General features: G+C 43.3%; 1 protein-coding gene across 3 annotated transcripts in view; it reads left to right on the forward strand.

Annotated features, from left to right (window-relative positions):
• The window catches only part of LOC129863739 (disabled homolog 2-interacting protein-like), a 94,466-nt gene that overhangs the window by 28,439 nt on the left and 40,394 nt on the right, over positions 1–25,633 (forward strand). For all 3 annotated transcript variants that reach the window (XM_055935967.1, XM_055935966.1, XM_055935968.1), the window contains exons 2-4: positions 18,871–19,024; positions 20,097–20,195; positions 21,657–22,211. In XM_055935967.1, coding sequence (XP_055791942.1) covers positions 18,881–19,024; positions 20,097–20,195; positions 21,657–22,211 — 798 coding nt within the window. In that variant the 5' untranslated portion in view covers positions 18,871–18,880. The remainder of the gene's footprint in view (positions 1–18,870; positions 19,025–20,096; positions 20,196–21,656; positions 22,212–25,633) is intronic.

Genomic DNA, 25,633 nt, shown 5'->3' on the forward strand with positions numbered 1-25,633 from the left:
GCCAAATCCTCTCCCAGGGTGGATGACTGTGTGTGTGTGTGTGTGTGTGTGTGTGTGTGTGTGTGTGTGTGTGTGTGTGTGTGTGTGTGTGTGTGTGTGTGTGTGTGTGTGTGTGTGTGTGTGTGTGTGTGTGTGTGTGTGTGTGTGTGTGTGTGTGTGTTCATGTGTGTGCAGAAACATTTATCAAATGTGAAACACGTTGCTGGGCTGAAAGCAGAGTGCCATGTCAACAGAGGGTCCAGCCCGGCTGCTGCTGTGAATCACAGAGTTTCCAAACAAACACAGGCCTCGGTGTTAACGCTATCCTCCATTAACTCTGCTCTGTTTATCAGCCTGGCCGGCTGACTGTCTTACTGCTCTCGTCCCTTTTTTGCTGCTATTGACTAGCGACAGCCAATTGATATGACCAAAGTATCTCTTGTTGGACAGTCGAGTGGTAAAGCATGGCTGTTGTTTTGATGGTGTCGTGGTTTTCTGAGTTATCGGGTGGAGTGATCTTTCTCTCTGGGTTATGTATCTCTTCAGTACTTTACCCTCCTATTTACAGTTGGTTAGCTGTCAATGTATCTACAGTCCCTGGTGGAGCACTCAGTCAGTCAGCGTGGTGTTACTCCTTAAGTGCCCCGACGCCTCTGTGGCCCAGAGCGATTTGGGTTCCTACCAGAAACTCAGTCAGATCGTTTACTCCAACAGAGAAACAGGATGCAGACTCTGGCTGGGTTGGTTCAGAACCTCCTAGAGTGTATTACTCCTCTCACTCCAGTCCCTAGGACCGGCCCTAACCAGGTTTCCATCGACCCAGGCCTGCTCCCGACTGGATAGTGTGACGGTGGGCTCTGGGCAGGGTAGTAGGGCTGGACAGGACCTGGCGAGGCCGGTGGAAAGGCTGCCTGCTAAGTGAATCATCAGTGTATTCTGAGAAGAGAACAGGCAGTCATTCAGGCCGGTCGATAAGACGGTGGAATGGAGCCGGGCCATGGCTAACCCCCGCTCGCTGATTACTCACTGTACAACCATGCATCTCAACGTCACACACTGCTCAGCGACAGATAGAGATACAAGGGTGTGTGTGTGTGTGTGTGTGTGTGTGTGTGTGTGTGTGTGTGTGTGTGTGTGTGTGTGTGTGTGTGTGTGTGTGTGTGTGTGTGTGTGTGTGTGTGTGTGTGTGTGTGTGTGTGTGTGTACACACATATTTTGGTCTCTGGGTGCATGTTCTTGTATATAAAATTGGCTTCCTCTTTGCAACGCTGTTCCTATTATTATAGTATCTCTCCACACATAGCCTTTCTGTATTTATGCACCAACCTCTCTCTGCGAGTCAGAGGGAATATTCTGGCTGGGAGAAATAAGGCTTCTCTGCTCTATTCCTGCTCTGCCTCTGAAATATTTACATGGAAAGAATAGAACCCAGAGGACTGGAGACAGAGGGAGGGAGGATGAGGAGGAGGAGACGAGACTCCACCCTGTCCATGGAACAAGGGATGGGTAGGGAGCAGGGAAAGAGGAGAAAGAGTTAGATGGGAGGAGAAGACTAATGTTAAGGGTAAAATAGAATATATGCCCAGCAAACATGGAGAGAGAGAGAGAGAGAGAGAGAGGGAATGGGGAAGAGAAGATTCTCAAAGACAAAGGAGGATGTTAGCTGAGAGTAAATTATGTTGGGGGATGGAGAGGAGGAGAGGATCGGATGGGCTTGGGAGATTGTAAAGCTAGTTGTTATCTGTGGATGAGCTGAGGTATGACAAGTCACACACACACACACACACGAGCGCGCACATACAGTTGAAGTCAGAAGTTTACATACACCTTAGCCAAATACATTTAAACTCAGTTTTCACAATTCCTGACATTTAATCCGAGTAAAAAGTCCCTGTCTTAGGTCAGTTAGGATCACCACTTTATTTTAAGAATGTGAAATGTCAGAATAATTGTAAAGAGAATGATTTATTTCAGCTTTTATTTATTTCATCACATTCCCAGTGGGTCAGAAGTTTACATACACTCAATTAGTATTTGCTAGCACTGCCTTTAAATCAAACGTTTCGGGTAGCCTTCCACAAGCTTCCCACAATAAATTGGGTGAATTTTGGCCCATTCCTCCTGATAGAGCTGGTGTAACTGAGTCAGGTTTGTAGGCCTCCTTGCTCGCACACGCTTTTTCAGTTCAGTTCCACAAATTTTCTATAGGGTTGAGGGCTTTGTGATGGCCACTCCAATACCTTGACTTTGTTGTACTTAAGCCATTTTGCCACAACTTTGGAAGTATGCTTGGGGTCATTGTCCATTTGGAAGACCCATTTGCAAACAAACTGTAACATCCTGAGTGATGTCTTGAGATGTTGCTTCAATATATCCACATCATTTTCCTCCCTCATGATGCCATCTATTTTGTGAAGTGCACCAGACCCTCCTGCAGCAAAGCACCGCCACAACATGATGCTGCCACCACCGTGCTTCACGGTTGGGATGGTGTTCTTCGGCTTGCAAGCTTCCCCCTTTTTCCTCCAAGCATAACGATGGTCATAATGGCCAACGGTTCTATTTTTGTTTCATCAGACCAGAGGACATTTCTCCAAAAAGTACGATCTTTGTCACCATGTGCAGTTGCAGACCGTAGTCTGGCTTTTTTATGGCGGTTTTGGAGCAGTGGCTTCTTCCTTGCTGAGCGGCCTTTCAGGTTATGTCGATATAGGACTTGTTTTACTGTGGATATAGATACTTTTGTACCTGTTTCCTTCAGCATCTTCACAAGGTCCTTTGCTGTTGTTCTGGGATTGATTTGCACTTTTCGCACCAAAGTACATTCATCTCTAGGAGACAGAGCACGTCTCCTTCCTGAGCGGTATGACGGCTGTGTGGTCCCATGGTGTTTATACCTGCGTACTATTGTTTGTACAGATGAACGTGGTACCTGCAGGCGTTTGGAAATTACTTCCAAGGATGAACCAGACTTGTGGAGGTCCAACATTTTTGGCTGATTTCTTTTGATTTCCCCATGATGTCAATCAAAGAGGCGCAGAGTTTGAAGGTAGGCCTTGAAATACATCCACAGGTACACCTCCAATTGACTCAAATTAAGTCAATTTGCCTATCAGAAGCTTCTAAAACCATGACATAATTTTCTGGAATTTTCCTAGCTTTTTAAAGGCACAGTCAACTTAGTGTATGTAAACTTCTGACCCACTGGAATTATGATACAGCGAATTATAAGTGAAATAATCTGTCTGTAAACAATTGACAGAAAAATGACTTGTCATGCACAAAGTAGATGTCCTAATCGACTTGCCAAAACTATAGTTTGTTAACAAGAAATTTGTGGAGTGGTTGAAAAAGGAGTTTTAATGACTCCAACCTAAGTGTATTTAAACTTCTGACTTCAACTGTACATTACAGGGGATCTACTCTGATGCAGGAGCTATAAGCATCACTTCTCAGAATGCATTTTATTTGACATGCATGTTAACAGCCTCTTTCATAGCGCTATTACGCTGTGGTGGAGGTGCCTATCACATAATACAGATAAACTGCTATACAATACAGATGACATTGCCAGCAGCATACCACCCTGCATCCCACTGCTGGCTTGCTTCTGAAACTAAGCAGGGTTGGTCCTGGTTGGCCCCTAGATGGGAGACCAGATGTTGCTGGAAGTGGTGTTGGAGGGCCAGTAGGAGGCACTCTTTCCTCAGGTCTAAAAGAAATATCCCAATTCCCCAGAGCAGTGATTGGGGACATTGCCCTATGTAGGGTGCTGTCTTTTGGATGGGACGTTAAAAGGGTGTCCTGACTCTCTGAGGTCATTAAAGATCCCATGGCACTTATCGTAAGAGTAGGTGTGTTAACCCTGGTGTCCTGGCTAAATTCCCAATCTGGCCCTCATACCATTACGGTCACCTAATCATCCCAAGCTTACAATTGGCTCATTCATCTCCTCTCCCCTGTAACTATTCCCTAGGTCATTGCTGTAAATGAGAATGTGTTCTCAGTCAACTTACCTGGTAAAAAAATTAACATTTCATATATTCACCTTCATTCTAATTTTCCCACTTATAGAGTGATGTCTGTGGAGAGAAAGAGAGAGAGAGAAAGTAATCTTGTGTTTCGTCAATGGCTGTTTCCTGTGTGTGTTGTGCTGTTTGTTTGAAGAGCAGGACGTGGAGCTGTAGTGGAGTGTTTTGAAAGATGTTTCCTGTCTAACTCACATTGCTCCAGCCAGACATAATCCTCCAAACCTCTTGGCTTTTCTACGAAAAACAGCACAGCATGGTCTGCCAGTCAATATTTTTTCCCTCTCTTTGTTTCCACACCCAGAGGAATGTACAAAAACACCATCCCAAAAATAAATATTTGATTGAAATTCTTTCATTGCATTTCCATCTTCCCCAACAATCTGTTTTTGTACCTCCCTCCCTATCTCTCTGTCTCTAGACTTCAAACTAGCAGACCTGGAAGCAGCGCAGCAATGAATATAAAGACAAAATGTGATTGTTCGTGTTTGATTGGTGTCCAAACTCTCTTCTCTACCCAGCTGTCTGTCTGTCTGACAGAGAGCAGAGCAGTACTTTATCTGAGGGCCATCTGGTGCCACATGAGGATTCCTCCTCTTATTCCTCTTTGAGTTAGAGGACGCACGCTCTGTTTGGCCCTAGCAGGGGCCGGTACAGGGCCGGCTTCCTTGTTGATTGACAGGTCATAGCACTGACAGGATGGAAGTGAGTGTTAGGGCTTGTTCCCTCGGTCTTCCTGTCATTCTGGATAGGGTCAGGAAAGTGTATGTTCTGGATGTGTCTGACTGGCCAGGGTCCAGGGAGGGAGGGAGGGAGGGAGAAAATAAACTACAGAAGCATACCCCGCCAGCTGGTTGTGGGGCTCTGTTCACAAATACAAACAGGGCCCCAGGACAGCAACACAATTAGAGCCAGCCAAATTATGAGAAAACAAAAAAGGAAATACTTGACACATTGGAAAGAATAAACCCAAAACCAAAGCAAATTGGAATACTACCTTGCCCTAAACAGAGAGTACACAGTGGCAGAATACCTTACCACTGTACTAGGACTGACCCAAATGAGTCGACTGGTCGATTGTTTGGTCGTTAGGCTGTTGGTCGACCAAGATTATTTTAGTCGAACAGTAACAAATATACACTGCTCAAAAAAATGAAGGGAACACTTAAACAACACAATGTAACTCCAAGTCAATCACACTTCTGTGAAATCAAACTGTCCACTTAGGAAGCAACACTGATTGACAATAAATTTCACATGCTGTTGTGCAAATGTAATAGACAAAAGGTGGAAATTATAGGCAATTAGCAAGACACCCCCAATAAAGGAGTGATTCTGCAGGTGGTGACCACAGACCACTTCTCAGTTCCTATGCTTCCTGGCTGATGTTTTGGTCACTTTTGAATGCTTGCGGTGCTTTCACTCTAGTGGTAGCATGAGACGGAGTCTACAACCCACACAAGTGGCTCAGGTAGTGCAGCTCATCCAGGATGGCACATCAATGCGAGCTGTGGCAAGAAGGTTTGCTGTGTCTGTCAGCGTAGTGTCCAGAGCATGGAGGCGCTACCAGGAGACAGGCCAGTACATCAGGAGATGTGGAGGAGGCCGTAGGAGGGCAACAACCCAGCAGCAGGACCGCTACCTCCGCCTTTGTGCAAGGAGGAGCACTGCCAGCGCCCTGCAAAATGACCTCCAGCAGGCCACAAATGTGCATGTGTCTGCTCAAACGGTCAGAAAGAGACTGTATGAGGGCCCGACGTCCACAGGTGGGGGTTGTGCTTACAGCCCAACACCGTGCAGGACGTTTGGCATTTACCAGAGAACACCAAGACTGGCAAATTCGCCACTGGCGCCCTGTGCTCTTCACAGATGAAAGCAGGTTCACACTGAGCACATGAGCACATGTGACAGACGTGACAGAGTCTGGAGACGCCGTGGAGAACGTTCTGCTGCCTGCAACATCCTCCAGCATGACCGGTTTGGCGGTGGGTCAGTCATGGTGTGGGGTGGAATTTCTTTGTGGGGCCGCACAGCCCTCCATGTGCACGCCAGAGGTAGCCTGACTGCCATTAGGTACCGAGATGAGATCCTCGGAGCCCTTGTGAGACCATATGCTGACACATGCCCATTTGTGGCCTGCTGGAGGTCATTTTGCAGGGCTCTGGCAGTGCTCCTCCTTGCACAAAGGCGGAGGTAGCGGTCCTGCTGCTGGGTTGTTGCCCTCCTACGGCCTCCTCCACGTCTCCTGATGTACTGGCCTGTCATAAATGTCATAAATATTTACTCTGAGCTGCGCTTCAGTAGGTTGGTGGTAGATGGATGGCCGTCTTGCCAAACCGAGTCCTCTGTCCTTTGAAGAATGTCTCCGGTGGTCACTGGATAAGTTGGAGTAGCGTCGATGTGTAGTAGACGGGATACTCTGACTGTCCTTCCTAACCTGCGTTTGTAGCAGCTGTTGCTAACTCAACGGCTAGGAGGTATCACTTCTGTAGTGAATAGGAGTTCAAAGTTCATACCATTTACAACCAAAGTCCATGCTGATGTTGGCTTAGTTCTGTAGTTATTATCTGAGCCATTCTGACATCGGATCGTCATCCTAAATGTACCCGGAACAGGAAGTTATATTTTTGTCAATGGCTTTTATAGTGGAGGGAGAGGGGTGTGTCTGAAAAGTTTATAACCCATTTCTCTTCACAGGGGCGGGCCCCTAGTTGAGCAGAAGCCCAAATTTATGAAAATCCAAATCTCTCATTTGGAAGCTAAAATTACATTTAATCTCTTCACAAATAATTTCATATTCAAACATTTGAATTAAACAACAATTCCATGTGAATCCGATACCTCTGATGTTTAGACTTTCCACAGTAGAGTTTATGTCATTCTATCATTGATGAGAATGTGTCAGAGGGCAACCGAACTGACATAATATACCTTAAGTACCACCGCATATGATCAGTTGGTCGGATTACCAGAATATAGTTAATTTCCCCCCACTTCTGATGTTCCCAGAATCTCTATGTTAACCAAGGGGTTTTCTTATGTCACATCAGTTATAGTAGGGAGAGGGAAAAGGGGTAAAAGAGGTATTTATGACTGTCATAAACCTACCCCTAGGCCAACGTCATGACACTGCTTATGCTGAAAAATGTTCCGGTACTAATTTCCAAATCAAATCTAATTGTATTGGTTACATACACAGGTTAGCAGATGTTAATGCGAGTGTAGCGAAATGCTTGTGCTTCTAGTTCCGACAGTGCAGTAATATCTAACAAGTAACCGAACAATTTATATATGTACATATAAATATATGGATGAGTATTGACAGAGCGGCATAGGCAAGATGCGGTAGATGTTATAAAATACAGTATATACATATGAGAGGAGGAATGCAAGATATGTAAAAACATTTAAAGTGGCATTGTTAAAGTGACTAGTGATCCATTTATTAAAGTGGCCATTGAATCGAGTCTGTAGGTAGGCAGAAGCCTCTCTGAGTTAGTGATTGCTGTTTAACAGTCTGATGGCCTTGAGATACAAGCTGTTTTTCAGTCTCTCGGTCCCAGCTTTGATGCACCTGTACTGACCTCACCTTCTGGATGGTAGCGGTGTGAACAGGCAGTGGCTTGAGTGGTTGTTGTCCTTGATGATCTTTTTTGCCTTACTGTGACATCGGGTGCTGTAGGTTTCCTGGAGGGCAGGTAGTTTGCCTGCTGTGATGCGTTGTGCAGACCACACCACCCTCTGGAGAGCCTTGCAGTTCTGGCCGGTGTAGTTGCCGTACCAGGCGGTTTTAGGTGACAAGCCAAATTTCTTCAGCCTCCTGAGGTTGAAGAGGCGCTATTGCGCCTTCACCACAATCTGTGTAGGTGGACAATTTCAGTTTGTCCGTGATGTGTACGCAGAGGAACTTAAAACGTTCCACCTTCTCCACTGCTGTCCCATCGATGTGGATTTTTGGGTGCTGATACTGTTGATGTTTAGGTGCAGGAGCTCCACAATACTTTTAAACTAATATTCTATAAGAGGAACAGGAGCTCAAGCAGTAGAACATTTAAGGTGTCGGTACTCAACTCAGGGGAGCTCCTGCCCAAGTCAACCACTGCTTCTTATCCATTGTGCAAATAGCCTACAGATGTGTCTGTCCCAATATTCTATACAATGTTGCAAGTTCGCTAGGGCAAGCTTCCAGTCTGTACCCAAATGAATAGTTGATACAATGTTTCAAGTTCATTGCAGACAGGCCATGTGTAGCCAGTGTGATTTATAGGATATTTATTTTGATCAGGATATTTTCTACCTGCAGGCTGCAAGGTTTTTATTTGTTGGCTCTATGTAGGCTAGTTTTACATATTTGGCAATATAAGTAACTTTTTAGGTTTCTATCATTTTCATTTAGATTTGGATATTATTTTGATTAACCTCTTGACAATGATTTTGAGATATGAAGACGTTATTATAAATTGAATGAAACTGTTTCACGTAAATGTGCATCTGAAAACCATAACTAGCACCCATAAAGGTAGAAATGGTAAGATAAATTGGCATTCAACATGAGAAAGGTTGTCGACTCCTCGTGTAGCCTATTACCGGCTACTTCAGGAGAGTAACGGCAGAATCTGTGAAAGCAGAGCGGGATGAGAATAGTTGGGTCAGGTTAAGTTTTATTTTTTTCTGGTTATCTAGATCTCTGGCGCCCTCTTGAGACATTTTTCTTATTTCATCAAACCTTAAGCTTTAAGCATCAGACAAGCTCAATGCATATAGTTGGTTTAATTATTTAAAACATTTTCAACCAATCGATTGGTCGAAAGAGCAGACGACCTTAGGTCGACTAAGATTATTTTTTTGTCTGGGACAGCCCTACTATGTACACACTCAGTGAGCATAGCCTAGCTCTTGAGAGAGGTCACCATAGGCAGACCTGGTTCTCAAGAGAAGACAGGATATGTGGCCACTGCCAGCAAAATTATTTGGAAACCGAGCTGCATTTCCTAACCGCCTGCCAAATGTACAACCATATACGAGGCCCTTTTCCCTCAAATTACACAAACCCACAAAGAATTCGAACACAAATACAATTTTGACAAACTCACATACAGTGCCTTGCAAAAGTATTCATCCCCCTTGGCGTTTTTCCTATTTTGTTGCTTTACAACATACAATTTAAATAGATTTTTATTTGGATTTCATGTAATGGACATACACAAAATAGTCCAAATTGGTGAAGAGACATTTTTTAAATTACTTGTTTCAAAAATATATCTATAGATTTTTTTAAACGGAGAAGTGGTGCGTGCATATGTATTCACCCCCTTTGCTATGAAGCCCCTAAATAAGATCTGGTGCAACCAATTACCTTCAGAAGTCACATAATTAGTTAAATAAAGTCCACCTGTGTGCAATCTAAGTGTCACATGATCTGTCACATGCTCTCAGTATATATACATCTGTTCTGAAAGGCCCCAAAGTCTGCAACACCACTAAGCAAGGGGCACCACCAAGCAAGCGGCACCATGAAGACCAAGGAGCTCTCCAAACAGGTCAGGGACAAAGTTGTGGAGAAGTACAGATCAGGGTTGGGTTATAAATATATATCTGAAACTTTTAACATCCCACAGAGCACCATGAATTCCATTATTAAAAAATTGAAAGAATATGGCACCATAACAAACCTGCCAAGAGAGGGCCGCCCACAAAAACTCACGGACCAGGCAAGGAGGGCATTAATTAGAGATGCAACAAAGAGACCAAAGATAACCCTGAAGGAGCTGCAAAGCTCCACACCGGAGACTGGAGTATCTGTCCATAGGACCACTGTGAGCTGTACACTCCACAGAGCTGCACTTTACGGAAGAAACAGCCATTGCTTAAATAAAAGATTAAGAAAACATGTTTGGTGTTCGCCAAAAGGCATGTGGAAGAATGTACTCTGGTACTCAAACAGGTACTCAAACATATGGAAGAAGGTACTCTGGACAGATGAGACTAAAATTGAGCTTTTTGGCCATCAAGGAAAACACTATGTCTGGCGCAAACCCAACACCTCTCATCACCCCAGGAACACCATCCTCACAGTGAAGCATGGTGGTGGCAGCATCATGCTGTGGGGATGTTTTTCATTGACAGGGACTGGGAAACTGGTCAGAATTGAAGGAATGATGGATGGCGCTAAATACAGGGACATTCTTGAGGAAAACCTGTTTCTGTCTTCCAGAGATTTGAGACTGGGACTGAGGTTCACCTTCCAGCATGACAATGACCCTAAGCATACTGCTAAAGCAACACTCGAGTGGTTTAAGGGGAAACAGTTAAATGTCTTGGAATGGCCTAGTCAAAGCCCAGACCTCAATCCAATTGAGAATCTGTGGTAAGACTTAAAGATTGCTGTACACTAGTGGAACCCATCCAACTTGAAGGAGTTGGAGCAGTTTTGCCTTGAAGAATGGGCAAAAATCCCAGTGGCTAGATGTGCCAAGCTTATAGAGACATACCCCAAGAGACTTGCACCTGTAATTGCTGCAAAAGGTGGCTCTACAAAGTATTGACTTTGTGGGGGGTGAATAGTTATGCACGCTCAAGTTCAGTTTTTTTGTCTTATTTCTTGTTTGTTTCACAATAAAAAATATTTAGCATCTACAAAGTGGTAGGCATTTTGTGTAAATCAAATGATACAAACCCCCCAAAAATTCATTTTAATTCCAAGTTGTAGAGCAATAAAATAGGAAAAATGCCAAGGTGGGTGAATAATTTCGCAAGCCACTGTATCTGTTAAGCGAAATACAATCCCTGAAGCAACATTTGTGACCTGCTGCCACAAGAAAAGGTCAACCAGTGGTTCAAAACACAAATGTGAATACAACCTATTTCCCCTTAGTCATTCGTACATTCTACTATTTGCACATTGTCACAACAATGTACAGTAGCAAGAAAAAGTATGTGAACGCTTTGGAATTACCTGTATTTCTGCATAAATTAGTCATTTAATGTTATCTGATTTTCATCTTAGTCACAACAGTAGACAAACATAGTGTGCTTAAACTAATAACACACAAATTATTGTATTTTTCTTGTCTATATTGAATACAGAATTTAACATTCACAGTGTAGGTTGGAAAAAGTATGTGAACCCCTAGGCCAGGGGTGTCCAACCCAGTTCCTGGAGAGCTACCATCCTGTAGGTTTTCACTCCAACCCGAATCTAGCACACGTTCTAATAATTAGCTGTTTGATAAGCTGCACCAGGTTAGTTACAACTGGGGTTGGAGCAAAGACATACAGGAAGATAGCTCCCCAGGAACAGGGTTGGACACCCCTGCCCTAGGCTCATGACTTTTCCAAATGCTAATTGGAGTCAGGAGTCAGCTAACCTGGAGTCCAATCAATGAGATGAGATTGGAGGTGTTGGTTAGAGCTGACCTGCCCAACAAAAACACTCACAAAATTTGAGTTTGCTATTCACAAGAAGCATTGCCTGATGTGAACCATACCTCGAACAAATGAGATTTCAGAAGACCTAAGATTAAGAATTGTTGCCTTGCATAAAGATGGAAAGGGTTACAAAAGCATCTCTAAAAACTTTGATGTTCATCAGTCCACGGTAGGACAAATTGTCTATTAATGGAGAAAGTTTAGCACTGTTGCTACTCTCCCTAAGAGTGGCCGTTCTGCAAAGATGACTGCAAGAGCACAGTGCAGAATGCTCAATGAGGTTAAGCAGAATCCTAGAGTGTCAGCTAAAGATTACAGAAATCTCTGGAACATGGTAACATCTCTGTTGACGAGTCTACGATACATAAACACTGAACAAGAATGGTGTTCATGGGAGGACACCACAGAAGAAGCCACTGCTGTCCAAAAATAACATTGCTGCACGTCTGAAGTTTGCAAAAGAGCACCTGGATGTTCCACAGCGCTACTGGCAAAATATTCTGTGGACAGATGAAACTAAAGTTGAGTTGTTTGGAAGGAACACACAACACTATGTGTGGAGAAAAAAAGGCACAGCACACCAACATCAAAACCTCATCCCAACTGTAAAGTATGGTGGAGGGAGAATTATGGTTTGGGGCTGCTTTGCTGCCTCAGGGCCTGGACAGCTTGCTATCATCGACGGAAAAATGTATTCCCAAGTTTATCAAGCTATTTTGCAGGAAAATGTAAGGCTATCTGTCTGCCAATTGAAGCTCAACAGAAGTTGGGTGATGCAACAGGACAACAACCCAAAAGACAGAAGTAAATCAACAAAGAACGGCTTCAACAGAAGAAAATACATCTTCTGGAGTGGTCCAGTCAGAGTCCTGACCTCAAACCGATTTAAAATGCTGTGGCATGACATCGAGAGCGGTTCACAAAGACATCGTAAGAATATTGCTGAACTGAAACAGTTTTGTAAAGATGAATGTTTAAAAATTCCTCCTGACCGTTGTGCAGGTCTGATCCGCAGCTACAGAAAACATTTGGTTGAGGTTATTGCTGCCAAAGGAGGGTCAACCAGTTATTAAATCCAAAGATTCACATACTTTCCCCACCTTACACTGTGAATGTTTACACGGTGTTCAATAAAGACATGAAAATGTATAATTGTTTGTGTGTTATTAGTTTAAGCAGACTGTGTTTGTCAGGTGTTGTGACATAGATGAAGATCCGATCAAATATTATGACCAATTTATGCGTAAATCCAGGTAATTCTAAAGGGTTCACATACTTTTTCTTGCCACTGTACATAGCTTATGTAAAATTGTAAATGTTATACTACATTTTCTTCGCCGCTAATTGTATAGGTACCAGGTAGCCTAGTGGTTAGTGTTGGACTAGTAACCGGAAGGTTGTAAGATTGAATCCCCGAGCTGACAAGCTAAAAATCTGTCGTTCTGCCCCTGAACAAGGCAGTTAACCCACCGTTCCTAGTCCGTCATTGAAAATAAGAATGTGTTCTTAACTGACTTGCCAAATTAAATAAAGTTAAAAATAAAAAAACAATATTTGAAACGTTGTTCTTTTGTGTAATGTTTACTGTTAATGTCGGATTGTTTTTCTCTTTGTTTTGTTTAACTTGCAATGTTCGTTTTTGTTGCTGTTGCATGTTTCTCTTGCCAATAAAGCCACTTTGAAGAGAGAGAGAGAGATCCAGATGAAGGCTGGCCAGCGGATACGAGGACCAAGCTGGCTACCATTACAAAGAGCTTCCTAGGGTTATAATCTGCAGCTATAGCTGCTCTGTCCTCTCCGTGCCTTTTTTTTCCTGCAATGCGATTATACTAGAGAACCAGGACTAGGGCACACACAGATACACACAGGATTAGCATGTAAACCTTCCATAGAGAGCATTATTAAACAAATAGTTCCTCTCATTACAGAGTCTATTGACCCAGATTGTCACTGTGCTGCCAGTAGACCAGAAGCTATTGGCTAATGTTAGCACTAGCGGCATGAGTCAGGAGAGAGTCAGGGGCTAAATGCTAGTGATTAATGTTTGCGCTAGCTGCATCATCCACAGAGACTGGTCCTGGAGAATCAGAGGCTAAGTGCAAATGGATATTGTTAGCCCTAGCTGCATAATCTACAGGCTAATGACTAATCATAGAAAGTATTCACACCCCTTGTCTTTTTTCAAAAGTGGTGTTACAAATTGGGATTAAAATGGATTTAATTGTCTTCTTTTCCTACAATCTACACAAAACTCTGTAATGTCAAAGTGGATTTTTTTTTATTGTGGGGGGGGCTTCGTGAACTAGTATATCAAATCACATTTTATTTGTCACATGCGGTGAATACAACAGGTGTAGATCTTACCATGAAATGCTTATTTACAAGCCCTTAACCAACAATGCAGTTCAAGAAATAGAGTTAAGAAAATATTTAAGTAAAAAATGTAATTGAAAAATGAACAGAAGAAAATTACATAACAATAATGAGGCTATATGTGCGGGGGTACAGGTTAGTCGAGGTAATTCGTAAGGTGACTATGCATAGATAATAAACAGTGAGTAGCGGCAGTGTAAAAACAAAGGGGGGGCAATATAAATTGTCCGGGTGACCAATTGTTCAGCAGTCTTATGGCTTGGGGGGTAGAAGTTGTTAAGGAGCCTTCTGGTCCTAGACTTGGTGCTCTGGTACCGCTTGCCATGAGGTAGTGACTGGAGTCTATTTTTTGGGCTTTCCTTTGACACCGCCTAGTATATACAGTACCAGTCAAAGTTTGGACACACCTACTCATTCATGGGTTTTTCTTTATTTTACTATTTTCTACATTGTAGAATATTAGTGAAGACATTGAAATTATGAAATAACACATATGGAATCATGTAGTAACCAAAAAAGTGTAAAACATTATATTTTAGATTCTTCAAAATAGCCACCCTTTGCCTTGATGACAGCTTTGCACACTCTTGGCATTCTATAAACCAGCTTCATCTGGAATGCTTTTCCAAAAGTCTTGAAGGAGTTCCCACATATGCTGAGCACTTGTTGGCTGCTTTTACTTCACTCTGCGGTCCAACTCATCCCAAACCATCTCATCTGGGTTGAGGTCGGGTGATTGTGGAGGCCAGGTCAATTGATACAGCACTCCATAACTCTCCTTCTTGGTCAAATATACCTTACACAGCCTGGAGGTGTGTTGGGTCATTGTCCTGTTAAAAAACAAATGATAGTCCCACTAAGCTCAAACTAGATGGGATGGCGTATCGCTGCAGAATGCTGTGGTAGCATGCTGGTTAAGTGAGCCTTGAATTCTAAATAAATCACTGACAGTGTCACCAGCAAAGAACTCCTGTCACACCTCCTCCATGCTTCACGGTAGTAACCACACATGCAGAGATCATCCGTTCATCTACTCTGCAAGCCATGTCGGTTGGAACCAAAAATCTCAAAATTTGGACTCATCAGACCAAAGGACAGATTTCCACCGGTCTAATGTCCATTGCTCGTGTTTATTGGCCCAAGCAAGTCTCTTCTTATTATTGGTATCCTTTAGTAGTGGTTTCTTTGCAGCAATTCAACCATGAAGGCCTGATTCACAGTCTCCTCTGAACAGTTGATGTTGAAATGTGTCTGTTACTTAAACTCTGTGAAGCATTTATTTGGGCTGCAAATTCTGAGGCTGGTAAACTCCAATGAACTTATCCTCTGCAGCAGAGGTAACTCTGGGTCTTCCTTTCCTGTGGCAGTCCTCATGAGAGCAAGTTTAATCATAGCACTTGGTGGATTTTGCAACTGCACTTGAAGAAACTTTGAAAGTTCTTGAAATTTTCTGATTTGACTGACCTTCATGTCTTAAAGTACTGATGGATTTTCATTTTTCTTTGCTTATTTGAGCTGTTTTTGCCATAATATGGACTTTGTCTTTTACCAAATAGGGCTATCTTGTGTATACCACACCTACCTTGTCACCACACAACTGATTGGCTCAAACGCATTCAGAAGGAAAGAAATTCCCCAAATTAACTTTTAACAAGGTACACCTGTTAATTGAAATGCATTCCAGGTGACTACCTCATGAAGCTGATTGAGAGAATGCCAAGAGTGTGCAAAGCTGTTATCAAGTCGAAGGGTTTTGAAGAATCTCAATCGTGGGTGAAGAATCACAGTCGTTGTTGAACAGGGAGTACAGGAGGGGACTAAGCACTTACCCCTGAGGGTCCCCAGTGTTGAACATCAGCGTGGCAGATGTGTTGTTGCCTACCCTTACCACCTGGGGACAGCCCGTCAGGAAGTCCAAGATCCAGTTGCAGAGGGAGGTGTTTAGTCCTAGGGTCCTTAGCTTAGTGATGAGCTTTGTGGGCACTATGTTGACTACAGCTCAGCATTCAACAATGAACAGCAATCTCACATAGGTGTTCCTTGATTAGTTAAGTATTCAACCCCATGAGGCAATACATGTTAGAATCACCTTTGGCTGGATTACATTGTTGAGTCTTTTTAGGTGAGTCTCTAAGAGCTTTGCACACATGGATTGTACATTATTTGTCCATTATTCTTTTTTAAACTCTTCAAGCTCTGTCAAGTTGGTTGTTGATCATTGCTAGACAGCCATTATCAAGTCTTGCCGTAGATTTTCAAGCCAATATAAGGCAAAACTGTTACTAGGCCACTAAAGAACATTCAATGTCGTCTTGGTAAGCAACTCCAGTTTATATTTGGCCTTATGTTTTAGGTTATTATCCTGCTGAAAGGTGAATTTGTCTCCCAGTGTCTGTTGGACAGCAGAATGAACCAGGTTTTCCTCTAGGATTTTGCCTGTGCTTAGCTCTATTCATAATTTATCCCCTTCAAAAAACTCCATAGCCCTTGCCGATGACGAGCATATCCATAACATCATGCAGCCACCACCAAGCTTAAAAATATGAAGATTGGTACTCAATGATGTGATGTGTTGGATTTGCCCCAAACATGATGCCTTGTATTCAGGACCAAAAAGTTATTTTCTTTGCCATTGGCCTAATGGTGAAACCCCTATGCGGTTTCCTTCCTAGGGTGACTAGTGTGTATTGATACACCATCCAAAGTGTAAATGGATATTCATTCTCCTTCCAGACTCATATTAAACATCTCCAATCCAAAATCAAATCTAGAATTGGCTTTCTATTTCGCAACAAAGACTCCTTCACTCACACTTCACTCAAACTTACCCTAGTAAAACTGACTGTCCTACCGATCCTCGACTTCGGCGATGTCATCTACAAAATAGCTTCCAATACTACCTGGTTAAATAAAGGTGAAATAAAATTTGAAAATTAAAAAAAATTGTCAGCATTTTTTTTTACCGATCTTCCGATAGATGCCCTTCTTTGCGAGTCATTGGAAAACCTCCCTGGTCTTTGCGGTTGAATCTGTGCTTGAAATTCTCTATTTGATGGAGGGAGCCTACAGATAATTGTATGTGTGGGTTACAGAGATGGGGTAATTATTTAAAAAATCATGTTAAACACTATTATTGCACACAGAGTGAATCCATGCAACTTATTATGTGACTTGTTAAGCAAATTCTTCCTCCTGAACGTATGTAAACTTGCCATACCAAAGCGGTTGAACACTTATTGACTCAAGACGTTTGTTGAAATTTCTAAAAACAAAACTCCACTTTGACATTGTTGCTATCTCAATGTAATTCATTTTAAATTCAGGCTGTAACACAACAAAATGTGGAAAAATGGCGCAGCTCTCCTTCTCGATCTCTCTAAGAGGCGTAGTGCTTACATGTCAATTAACATATATAGGTGGTATAGCTGTTGATTTGTGTTTTAAATTGAGGGAGAACAGAAATGTGGATGCTTCGCGCCAATTAGCTTGGTAGGGCACTCAAATATTGTGCAGAATATTATGTTTCATTTACTGTCAGTATTATACCTGTGATGGAGCCTTTTCATTGGCTGATGCAGATGCTTGATTCTATAGCTGGCTTAACCATTCTTCCCTCTGTGATGACATCATCAATGGTGGCCTTTAAAGTGTCCCAGTATCGTGTGCGCTTTCCAGTGGCTTTATACGTATCTCATAAGATCATACTGTATATAGTAGGATTTTGATTTGGGCTGTATTGTTGACTGTCGGTGTGACATTATCAAAAGTGGCCATGATACGATTGTGGACTTATATGTGTTAATGGAAACCTCCCTCAGCTTCTGTAGCACTACCGTCTTATCTCAGACTATATTTTCCTATAGAACTGTAACTGAACAGAACAGTCTTTTGTGTGTTTTCAGGTGGCAGTAGAAAGCACTCTCTCAGACAGAGCAAGTGGGTCGATATCAAACACTGTGCCAAAAGAAACCTCTTTGTTTTTCCATTCTTCTGTGGCTGAAAGATGGATGCGGGCTTTAAGTCAGTCTTTATTTGAACTGAATGTACTGAGTGTGAGCACTCAAGAGCATTGTAGTCAGCTAGCTGTTATAGAAGTGTGTGTGTGTGTGTGTGTGTGTGTGTGTGTATGTGTGTGTGTGTGTGTGTGTGCAGAGCTGCGTTTAACAACACAGTAATTAAACAATTGTCCCTATCTTAACGAGCATACATTTCCTCATTCAATAATTTGCATATACTGTATATCGTTTTACCATGTCTGCTCGTGTACCATGTCTGTACCATGTCTGCTCGAGGAGTCGATCTTGCAACCTTTCGGTTACAAGTCCAACACTCTAACCACTAGGCTACCTGCCGCCCCGTTGGGCCACCCACGAGCCAGAACAGCATCAATGCACCTTGGCATAGATTCTAAAGTGTCTGGAACTCTATTTGAGGGATGCGAGACCATTCTTCCATGAGAAATTTCATCACTGGGTGTTTTGTTGATGGTGGTGAAAAACGCCGTCTCAGGCGTCGCTCCAGAATCTCCCATATGTGTTCAATTGGGTTGAGATCTGTTGACTGAGACGGCCATGGCATATGGTTTACATCGTTTTCATGCTCATCAAACCGTTCAGTGACCACTCGTGCCCTGTGGATGGGGACATTGTCATCATATGGAGGCATAGCCATGGTATCCAAAAGAATGGCCTGCCCAGCATTTTTATGCATGACCCTAAGCATGATGGGATGTTAATTGCTTAATTAACTCAGGAACCAGCACCTGCTTTCAATATACTTTGTATAACTCATTTACTAAAGTGTTTCCATTATTTTGTCAGTTACCTGTATATGTAGGGCTGAGCTGAGGACTGAGGGTGTCCCCTGCCGACATTGAGAAAGGACTTAGGAGCATACCTATGGCTTTCTCTCTTCCTCACTTACAGTGTCTTCTCTTTTCACACACACATCTCTCTCTCTCTTCCCCTCTCTCTCTTTCTCTCTCACACACACACACACACCCACCCTCTCACCCATGCGTGTTAACTACCCCCCCCCCCCCCCTCTTTCCCTCCCCCTCCAGATCTCATCTGATGCCGAGGCTGAAGGAGTCTCGCAGCCACGAGTCGTTGCTCAGCCCCGGTAGTGCTGTGGAGGCCGTGGACCTCAGTATGGAGGATGAGGTGCTCATCAAACCTGTTCACAGCTCCATCCTCGGACAGGACTACTGCTTCGAGGTGAGGGTCAGAACACATGGAAACACACACACACACACACACACACACAGGCAGACACACACACTGACGCACATGCAGTAAGCGGGCACACACAAGCGTATGCACACACATTCACAAACACGCGTGCACTCACATACTCACAGCATCTAGGGCCAGGATAACTGCTTTGAAGTCAGGGGCTGCAAATATGCAGACACACAAGTGCACACACGCTTGTATACACAAAATTAGCTTTTTTAAATATATTTCTTCAATGAGAGAGATAAACACTAGAGACACATTCACTTGAACACACACCCACATAATACACCTGGCAAGGCCCTCTTCATTGAGAGCACACTGACACACACGCACACACACACACACACACACACACACACACACACACACACACACACACACACACACACACACACACACACACACACACACACACACACACACACACACACACACACACACACACACACACACACACACACACACCACAGGAGCACTGCCTTGAGATGATCCCAATTACCATACGCACACGCACACAGCAGGACCGCGGCTCTAAAACGAGCCCTGCTGCCAGTAGACACGGCACTGAGAGGAGAGGAAAGTGAGTGACTAAGCACCCCACGAGCACTGAGCAGGCTGAGAGTGAAAAATAACCAGCCATTGTCTAGCGTGGACTGAAGAGGCCTTCACCGTTCTCTATCGCCTTCATCGCACCACTCTCTCTCTCGCTCGCCCTTTCTTTTCTCTCGCATATGCTCTCTCTTTCTCTCGCTTTTTTTTCTCTCTCTAGTATATTCTCTCTCGTTCTCTCTCTCTCTCGTTCTCTCTTATGTCCAATCACCACAGAGGATTCTGTCCAATCGCATCGTTCCTCTTTCAGCTCCACCAACCCTCGGTCAGACACCTCATCTCACCGCACAGAGTGTGTGTGTGTGTGTGTGTGTGTGTAGTCTAGTATTCATAAGCCAAGATCAGATTAGTTGTACAATAGTCGTACAACTATGTTCTGTATCCTGTATCTGTTTTTCCCAGGTATGAAGGACAGTAGTCACTGTGTTTCTCTGTGTTTCAGGTCACCACTTCAACGGGAACTAAGTGTTTCTCCTGTCGATCGTCAGCCGAAAGGGACAAATGGATGGAGAACCTGAGGAGAGCCGTCCACCCCAACAAGGTGAGACATGATTGACCAAGTGTAGGTTCATTAAATAAAATAAATAGATGCCTACGCACTGTTGGAGCCTCATGTTGTTTTAACCAGACACTGTTGCACCAGAAGGTCTTTGTCAGGCTTCTGACAAAGGAAGGGGATAATCTAGTTCAAGTACAGAGGCCGTCTGGATTCCGAACCTATCGCTCACAACTCAACAAGGGCCCAGGAAAGACAGCCAAGTGACCTAATTGGAATTGAGCCATTGAGTCAGACATTTAGACCGAGGCAGTTGGTTCATCCACACGGTCTGGTACATCCGCAGTGGTGTGATGGCCCTCCCAGTGAGACAGAGAGACAGATCTGTAAAGGGACACAGTCCAAACAGTCTCCAGACTGCCAGTTTCAAATAGAGGTCCCAACAGAGGTCCCAATGCTCTCTCTTTCTCTCGCTCGCCGTTCCCCTCCGTCGCTTTCCTCTCGGCTCCAAATGTTTTCCTTTAATCACAACAGCGCAGAAAGCCGGCAGGCGAGCGGCTAACATATGGCTCCCTGCGTCAAGCCCCCCCCCCCCCCAAAAAATGCTAATCTGACAGCACTTTCCCGCTTTCATCTTTCTTTATTTAGCAAACGACTTGCTAATTAGAACTTTCAGGGGAAAGTTTGGCTTGAACCTTTGCCTTTTTTCTTCTCAAAATACTCTCCTGGCACAGATATGAATTTTTCCATCTCAACCTTACAAGTTTTTAATTATTTTGTGATTTTCCACAGATTAGATACAGTGTAAGTTTGCATGTCTGTCCGTAAACATCAGCGGGAGAAACAGATGTTAAGGCGTTTTTTAAAACAAGAAAAGGGGAGGAAAGTCTTTGTGGTGGGTGTTAAATGACGTGTCATATCCAAAATAGTCAGAAAGCCAGTTTCAGACTTCTATTCATGAGATACTTATTGTTTTACTGGTTAAATTCAATTAGCATAATGAACTGTGTTTATATGCAGTAGCTACCGTGCAGGCCCATTAACATGTGCATTTTAATCAGCTATCGATCTGCTTATTAATGTTTAACATCTTATTTATTTTTTATAATTTGGGGGGGTTTAACATCTTAATTGCTCGTTAAATGCTAATCTTCACCCACCCTCCCTGCACTCCAGTGAGTCAAGCTTTAATCAAGCACACCTCAAGTATTTTTAAATATTTTAGATATGCTGTTATTTTTCGTTTTTTGGAACGCTCGGAAACTACAATGTTTACTGAGAGAAGCACCACATTCCCATAGAAAACTACTAGTGGCACCAATATACCTGCACACTATTTGAGATTTGTATTAGATCCAGATCTGGCTACCACTGACCCTAACCGCCCCTCTCCGCTCCCTCAAATATTTGAAAGTATTTGAGTTACAGTGAGTATGTACAAGAGTCTAGACCCAGGTCTGTGATCCACCCCTAAACCCAGCCCTCCCTCTCTCTATCCACAAACAGGACAACAGCCGCCGGGTGGAGAACATGCTGAAGCTGTGGATCATCGAAGCCAAGGACCTTCCTGCCAAGAAGAAGTACTTCTGCGAGCTGTGTCTGGACGACGCGCTGTACGCCCGCACCACCTGCAAGCTCAAGACCGACAACGTCTTCTGGGGCGAGCACTTTGAGTTCAACAACCTCCCGGCCGTCAAAAGCATCACGGCCCACCTCTACAAGGACTCGGACAAGAAGAAGAAGAAAGACAAGAACAACTACATTGGACTGGTCAACATCCCCGTCGCCGCGGTGACTGGGAGGCAGTTCATGGAGAAATGGTACTCTGTGAGCACGCCGACGCCCAATAAGGGTAAGACGCCAGGCCCCATGATCCGGATCAAGGCCTGCTACCAGAGCATGAACATCCTGCCTATGGAGATGTATAAGGAGTTTGCAGAGTACACCACCAATAACTACATGTTGCTGTGCTCTGTGCTGGAGCCTGGCATCAGTGTGAAGAACAAGGAGGAGATGGCTTCTGCCCTGGTCCACATTCTACAGAGCACCGGCAAGGCCAAGGTAGGAACTATGTATTCATACACGACTGTAAGTCGCTTATTGTTATATTAACTGGCGGTCGTCAAGACTACTCTTTCTCACATACACATTTACTTTTATTTGACACATGTTTTGGCTAAATCCGCGGTCAATGTTTCCCGTAAAATGCTTTGCTCAAGGTAGCAACTGCATCAGGAGTGTTGGCTAAGTAAGGTCTCTTACTTATCTTTCATCCTCAACATGTAGGTGTTAGAACTCAGCCTGTGTTCTGTATTACAGTGTTATTCTGTGTCACCAGGTTCAAACTGAAGGCAAGTGAAGCCAATGAATGTGGCCAAACTTGACGAAATGCATTTTTTTGTACTTTGACCCGGCCAGGCAGGTGATTTCTTGTTCGTTCAACAGAGAGTCTTGCCTTTTTCCTTTTGGAGTAGATGGCCACATGTTAGTTCAACAGAGGAAGTATTACATCCCAACTTAGCGTTTAATCCATCCTCAGTTCTCCTTAGTTCACTCTCCTGCAGGCTTGTAAAGCTCAGAGATGTTTGGGACGGATGTTCAACATAACAGAACATAACAGAAGAGACGTGCTGGGTGTTAGCTGTTGTGTTATTAGGCCTAGATTAACCCACTGCAGTCTTGGCAAGTCTACTTTAGTCCTTTTTAAGTCTACCACAACGGGGGGGCATTTTGGAGAGATTATCTCTCATCCATTCAGCAGTCTACACTTTACCACACTAACGCGCCCTCTCTCGCTCTCTCGCTCTTGCTCGAGCTGTCTTATTGGTTATCTACTGCACTTCCTGTCATGAGTCGTATGCACAATTCGTTGGCTGCTGCCTCGGTAAGAGAAGGATTAATTGCTCTTTTATCTCTTCATGTTGTTCTCTCCAGTTGAAGCTCCCTGGCTTTCTCTCTCTGACTTTAGAGCGAGACTGCCGTGATGAGCAATTAGTACTTAAGAGGTCCCCCTGAACCACAGTAGACTGTTGCTGTCCCTGTTCTGGGTTGGGTTCACACACACACACACACACACACACACACACACACACACACACACACACACACACACACACACACACACACACACACACACACACACACACACACACACACACACACACACACACGTTACAGAGGTACTATAGGTCTCTGGAGAGATGGTCACACTGTTAATTAGACCTAATTAATTACAGTGTCCCTGAAAAGTGTTCAACTTTCGCCTCTCCCTTACCTCTCTCCTCCCTCCCTCCTCTTTCTCCCTTACCTCCTTCCTCCCTCTGCCTGTCGTCTTAAATGGAGACAGGTCGTTAAACTTTAATACCAGCGGAGAGAAGCCGTTTCAAGGTTGATTTACACCGGGACGTCTTTATTTTCCTCCACAAATCTACAGGTTTGGTAGATCACACAATCCCCACGGAAGTATTCCCCTCATTCGCTCTACAAATGTTTATTGCGACCAGACTAATAATTTAAAAGCCAGTAATAGCCTTTAAAGGGATAGACTGGTAGCCTGGTCAAGAATGTATTGACTGATTAATTCAAGTGAAGCTGTTTTCCGTTTGGATGTTAGTTTGGTTGGCTTCAGCTGTGGTCAGACAAGCAAACTACCCTCCTTCTAAAAGGATTTAACTAATTAAGGTAAACTTAGATATGATGTTGTTTGTCCCCACTGGTTTGGCCATTTCATGTGTGCACACATGCAGTACAATTTCTTAGCACTAGATTACCCTGGAATCCTAGGCTACATTCTCGATGGAGCACTACACAGATTGTAGCCCACAGCACCACAACACAACAACACAACAACTAATAGTCCCAAAAGATATTCCAAACTATATTTGACCCAGTCCTAATACTATGCTGTGTATATTCATATCCTGATTTACGCTGTGTGGTTTGTCCTTTATACGAGCTACAGATTAAGCCTCGGGCCAAACTTCCTTCTGCTCAGCTCATCTTTCAGTTATTTTTAGGATTAACTTCATCTGCTGGCTGTCTTTTTCATCCAAGTCTACGACTGCTCCTTGACCGCAGCAACCAAATACACATCCCATCGTATTTTTCATTTGAAGGAATCTGCCATCTTATCTGGCCAGCGATAGCATCTGGAGAGCCAAAGTTCATTCGGCCAGTTGTGTTTGTTATCGCATTCCATTTTTGATTTATTTAATTTAACTAGGCAAGTCAGTTAAGAACAAATCATTCTTACCTGGACGACGCTGGGCCAATTGTGCACCACCCTATGGGATTCCCAATCACGACCGGTTGTGATACAGCCTGGAATTGAACCAGGGTGTCTGTGGTGACACCTCTAGCACTGAGATGCAGTGCCTTAGACCGCTGCGTCACTCGGGAGCCCCTAAATAACCCCCTCTTTGTATTATGTCTGGCTGTTTTACAACCCGTCTTGTTTATTATTTAGTCTTGTGACTGTGCCGATGTAGTGTCTACAGAACATTTCTAAACCGTTTGATCCTCTACCTACCTACTCACTCACTCATCCCTTCACCCTGCTGTTGATTCTAATGATGCTGATGTGAAGTCAGTTGTGGTAACATTAGCGCCTCTAACACCTCCCAAACCCGGATCCGGGATCCCCCCCATCAAAAAAGCTGACTAGCATAGCCTAGCCTAAAGCCACAGGGATATCATATAATAAAATGTTCATGAAATCACAAGTCCAAGACACCAAATGAAAGATACACATCTTGTGAATCCAGCCATCATTTCTGATTTTTAAAATGTTTTACAGGGAAGACACAATATGTAAATATATTAGCTAACCACGTTAGCAAAAGACACCACGTTTTTACTCCACCATTTTTTTACTCCATCAGTAGCTATCACAAATTCGACCAAATAAAGATATAAATAGCAACTAACCAAGAAACAACTTCATCAGATGACAGTCTGATAACATATTTATTGTATAGCATATGTTTTGTTAGAAAAATGTGCATATTTCAGGTATAAATCATAGTTTACCATTTTAGCCACCATCACAACTCTCACCAAAGCGACTAGAATAACTACAGAGACCATCGTGTATTACCTAATTACTCATCATAAAACATTTCTTAAAAATACACAGCGTACAGCAGATGAAAGACACAGATCTTGTGAATCCAGCCAATATTTCAGATTTTCTAAGTGTTTTACAGCGAAAACACAATATAGCGTTATATTAGCTTACCACAATAGCAAACATCACAACAGCATTGATTCAAGGCAAAAATAGCGATAACGTATAAACCACCAAAATATATAAATTTTTTCACTAACCTTCTCAGAATTCTTCAGATGACAGTCCTATAACATCATATTACACAATGCATATAGAGTTTGTTCGAAAATGTGCATATTTAGCGCAACAAATCGTGGTTATACAATGAGAAAAGTAGCAAAGCTGCCCAGAAAATGTCAGGAGAAATCTTTGAAGA

The sequence above is a fragment of the Salvelinus fontinalis genome, chromosome 10, assembly GCF_029448725.1.
Source record: "Salvelinus fontinalis isolate EN_2023a chromosome 10, ASM2944872v1, whole genome shotgun sequence".
Classification (NCBI taxonomy): domain Eukaryota; kingdom Metazoa; phylum Chordata; class Actinopteri; order Salmoniformes; family Salmonidae; genus Salvelinus; species Salvelinus fontinalis.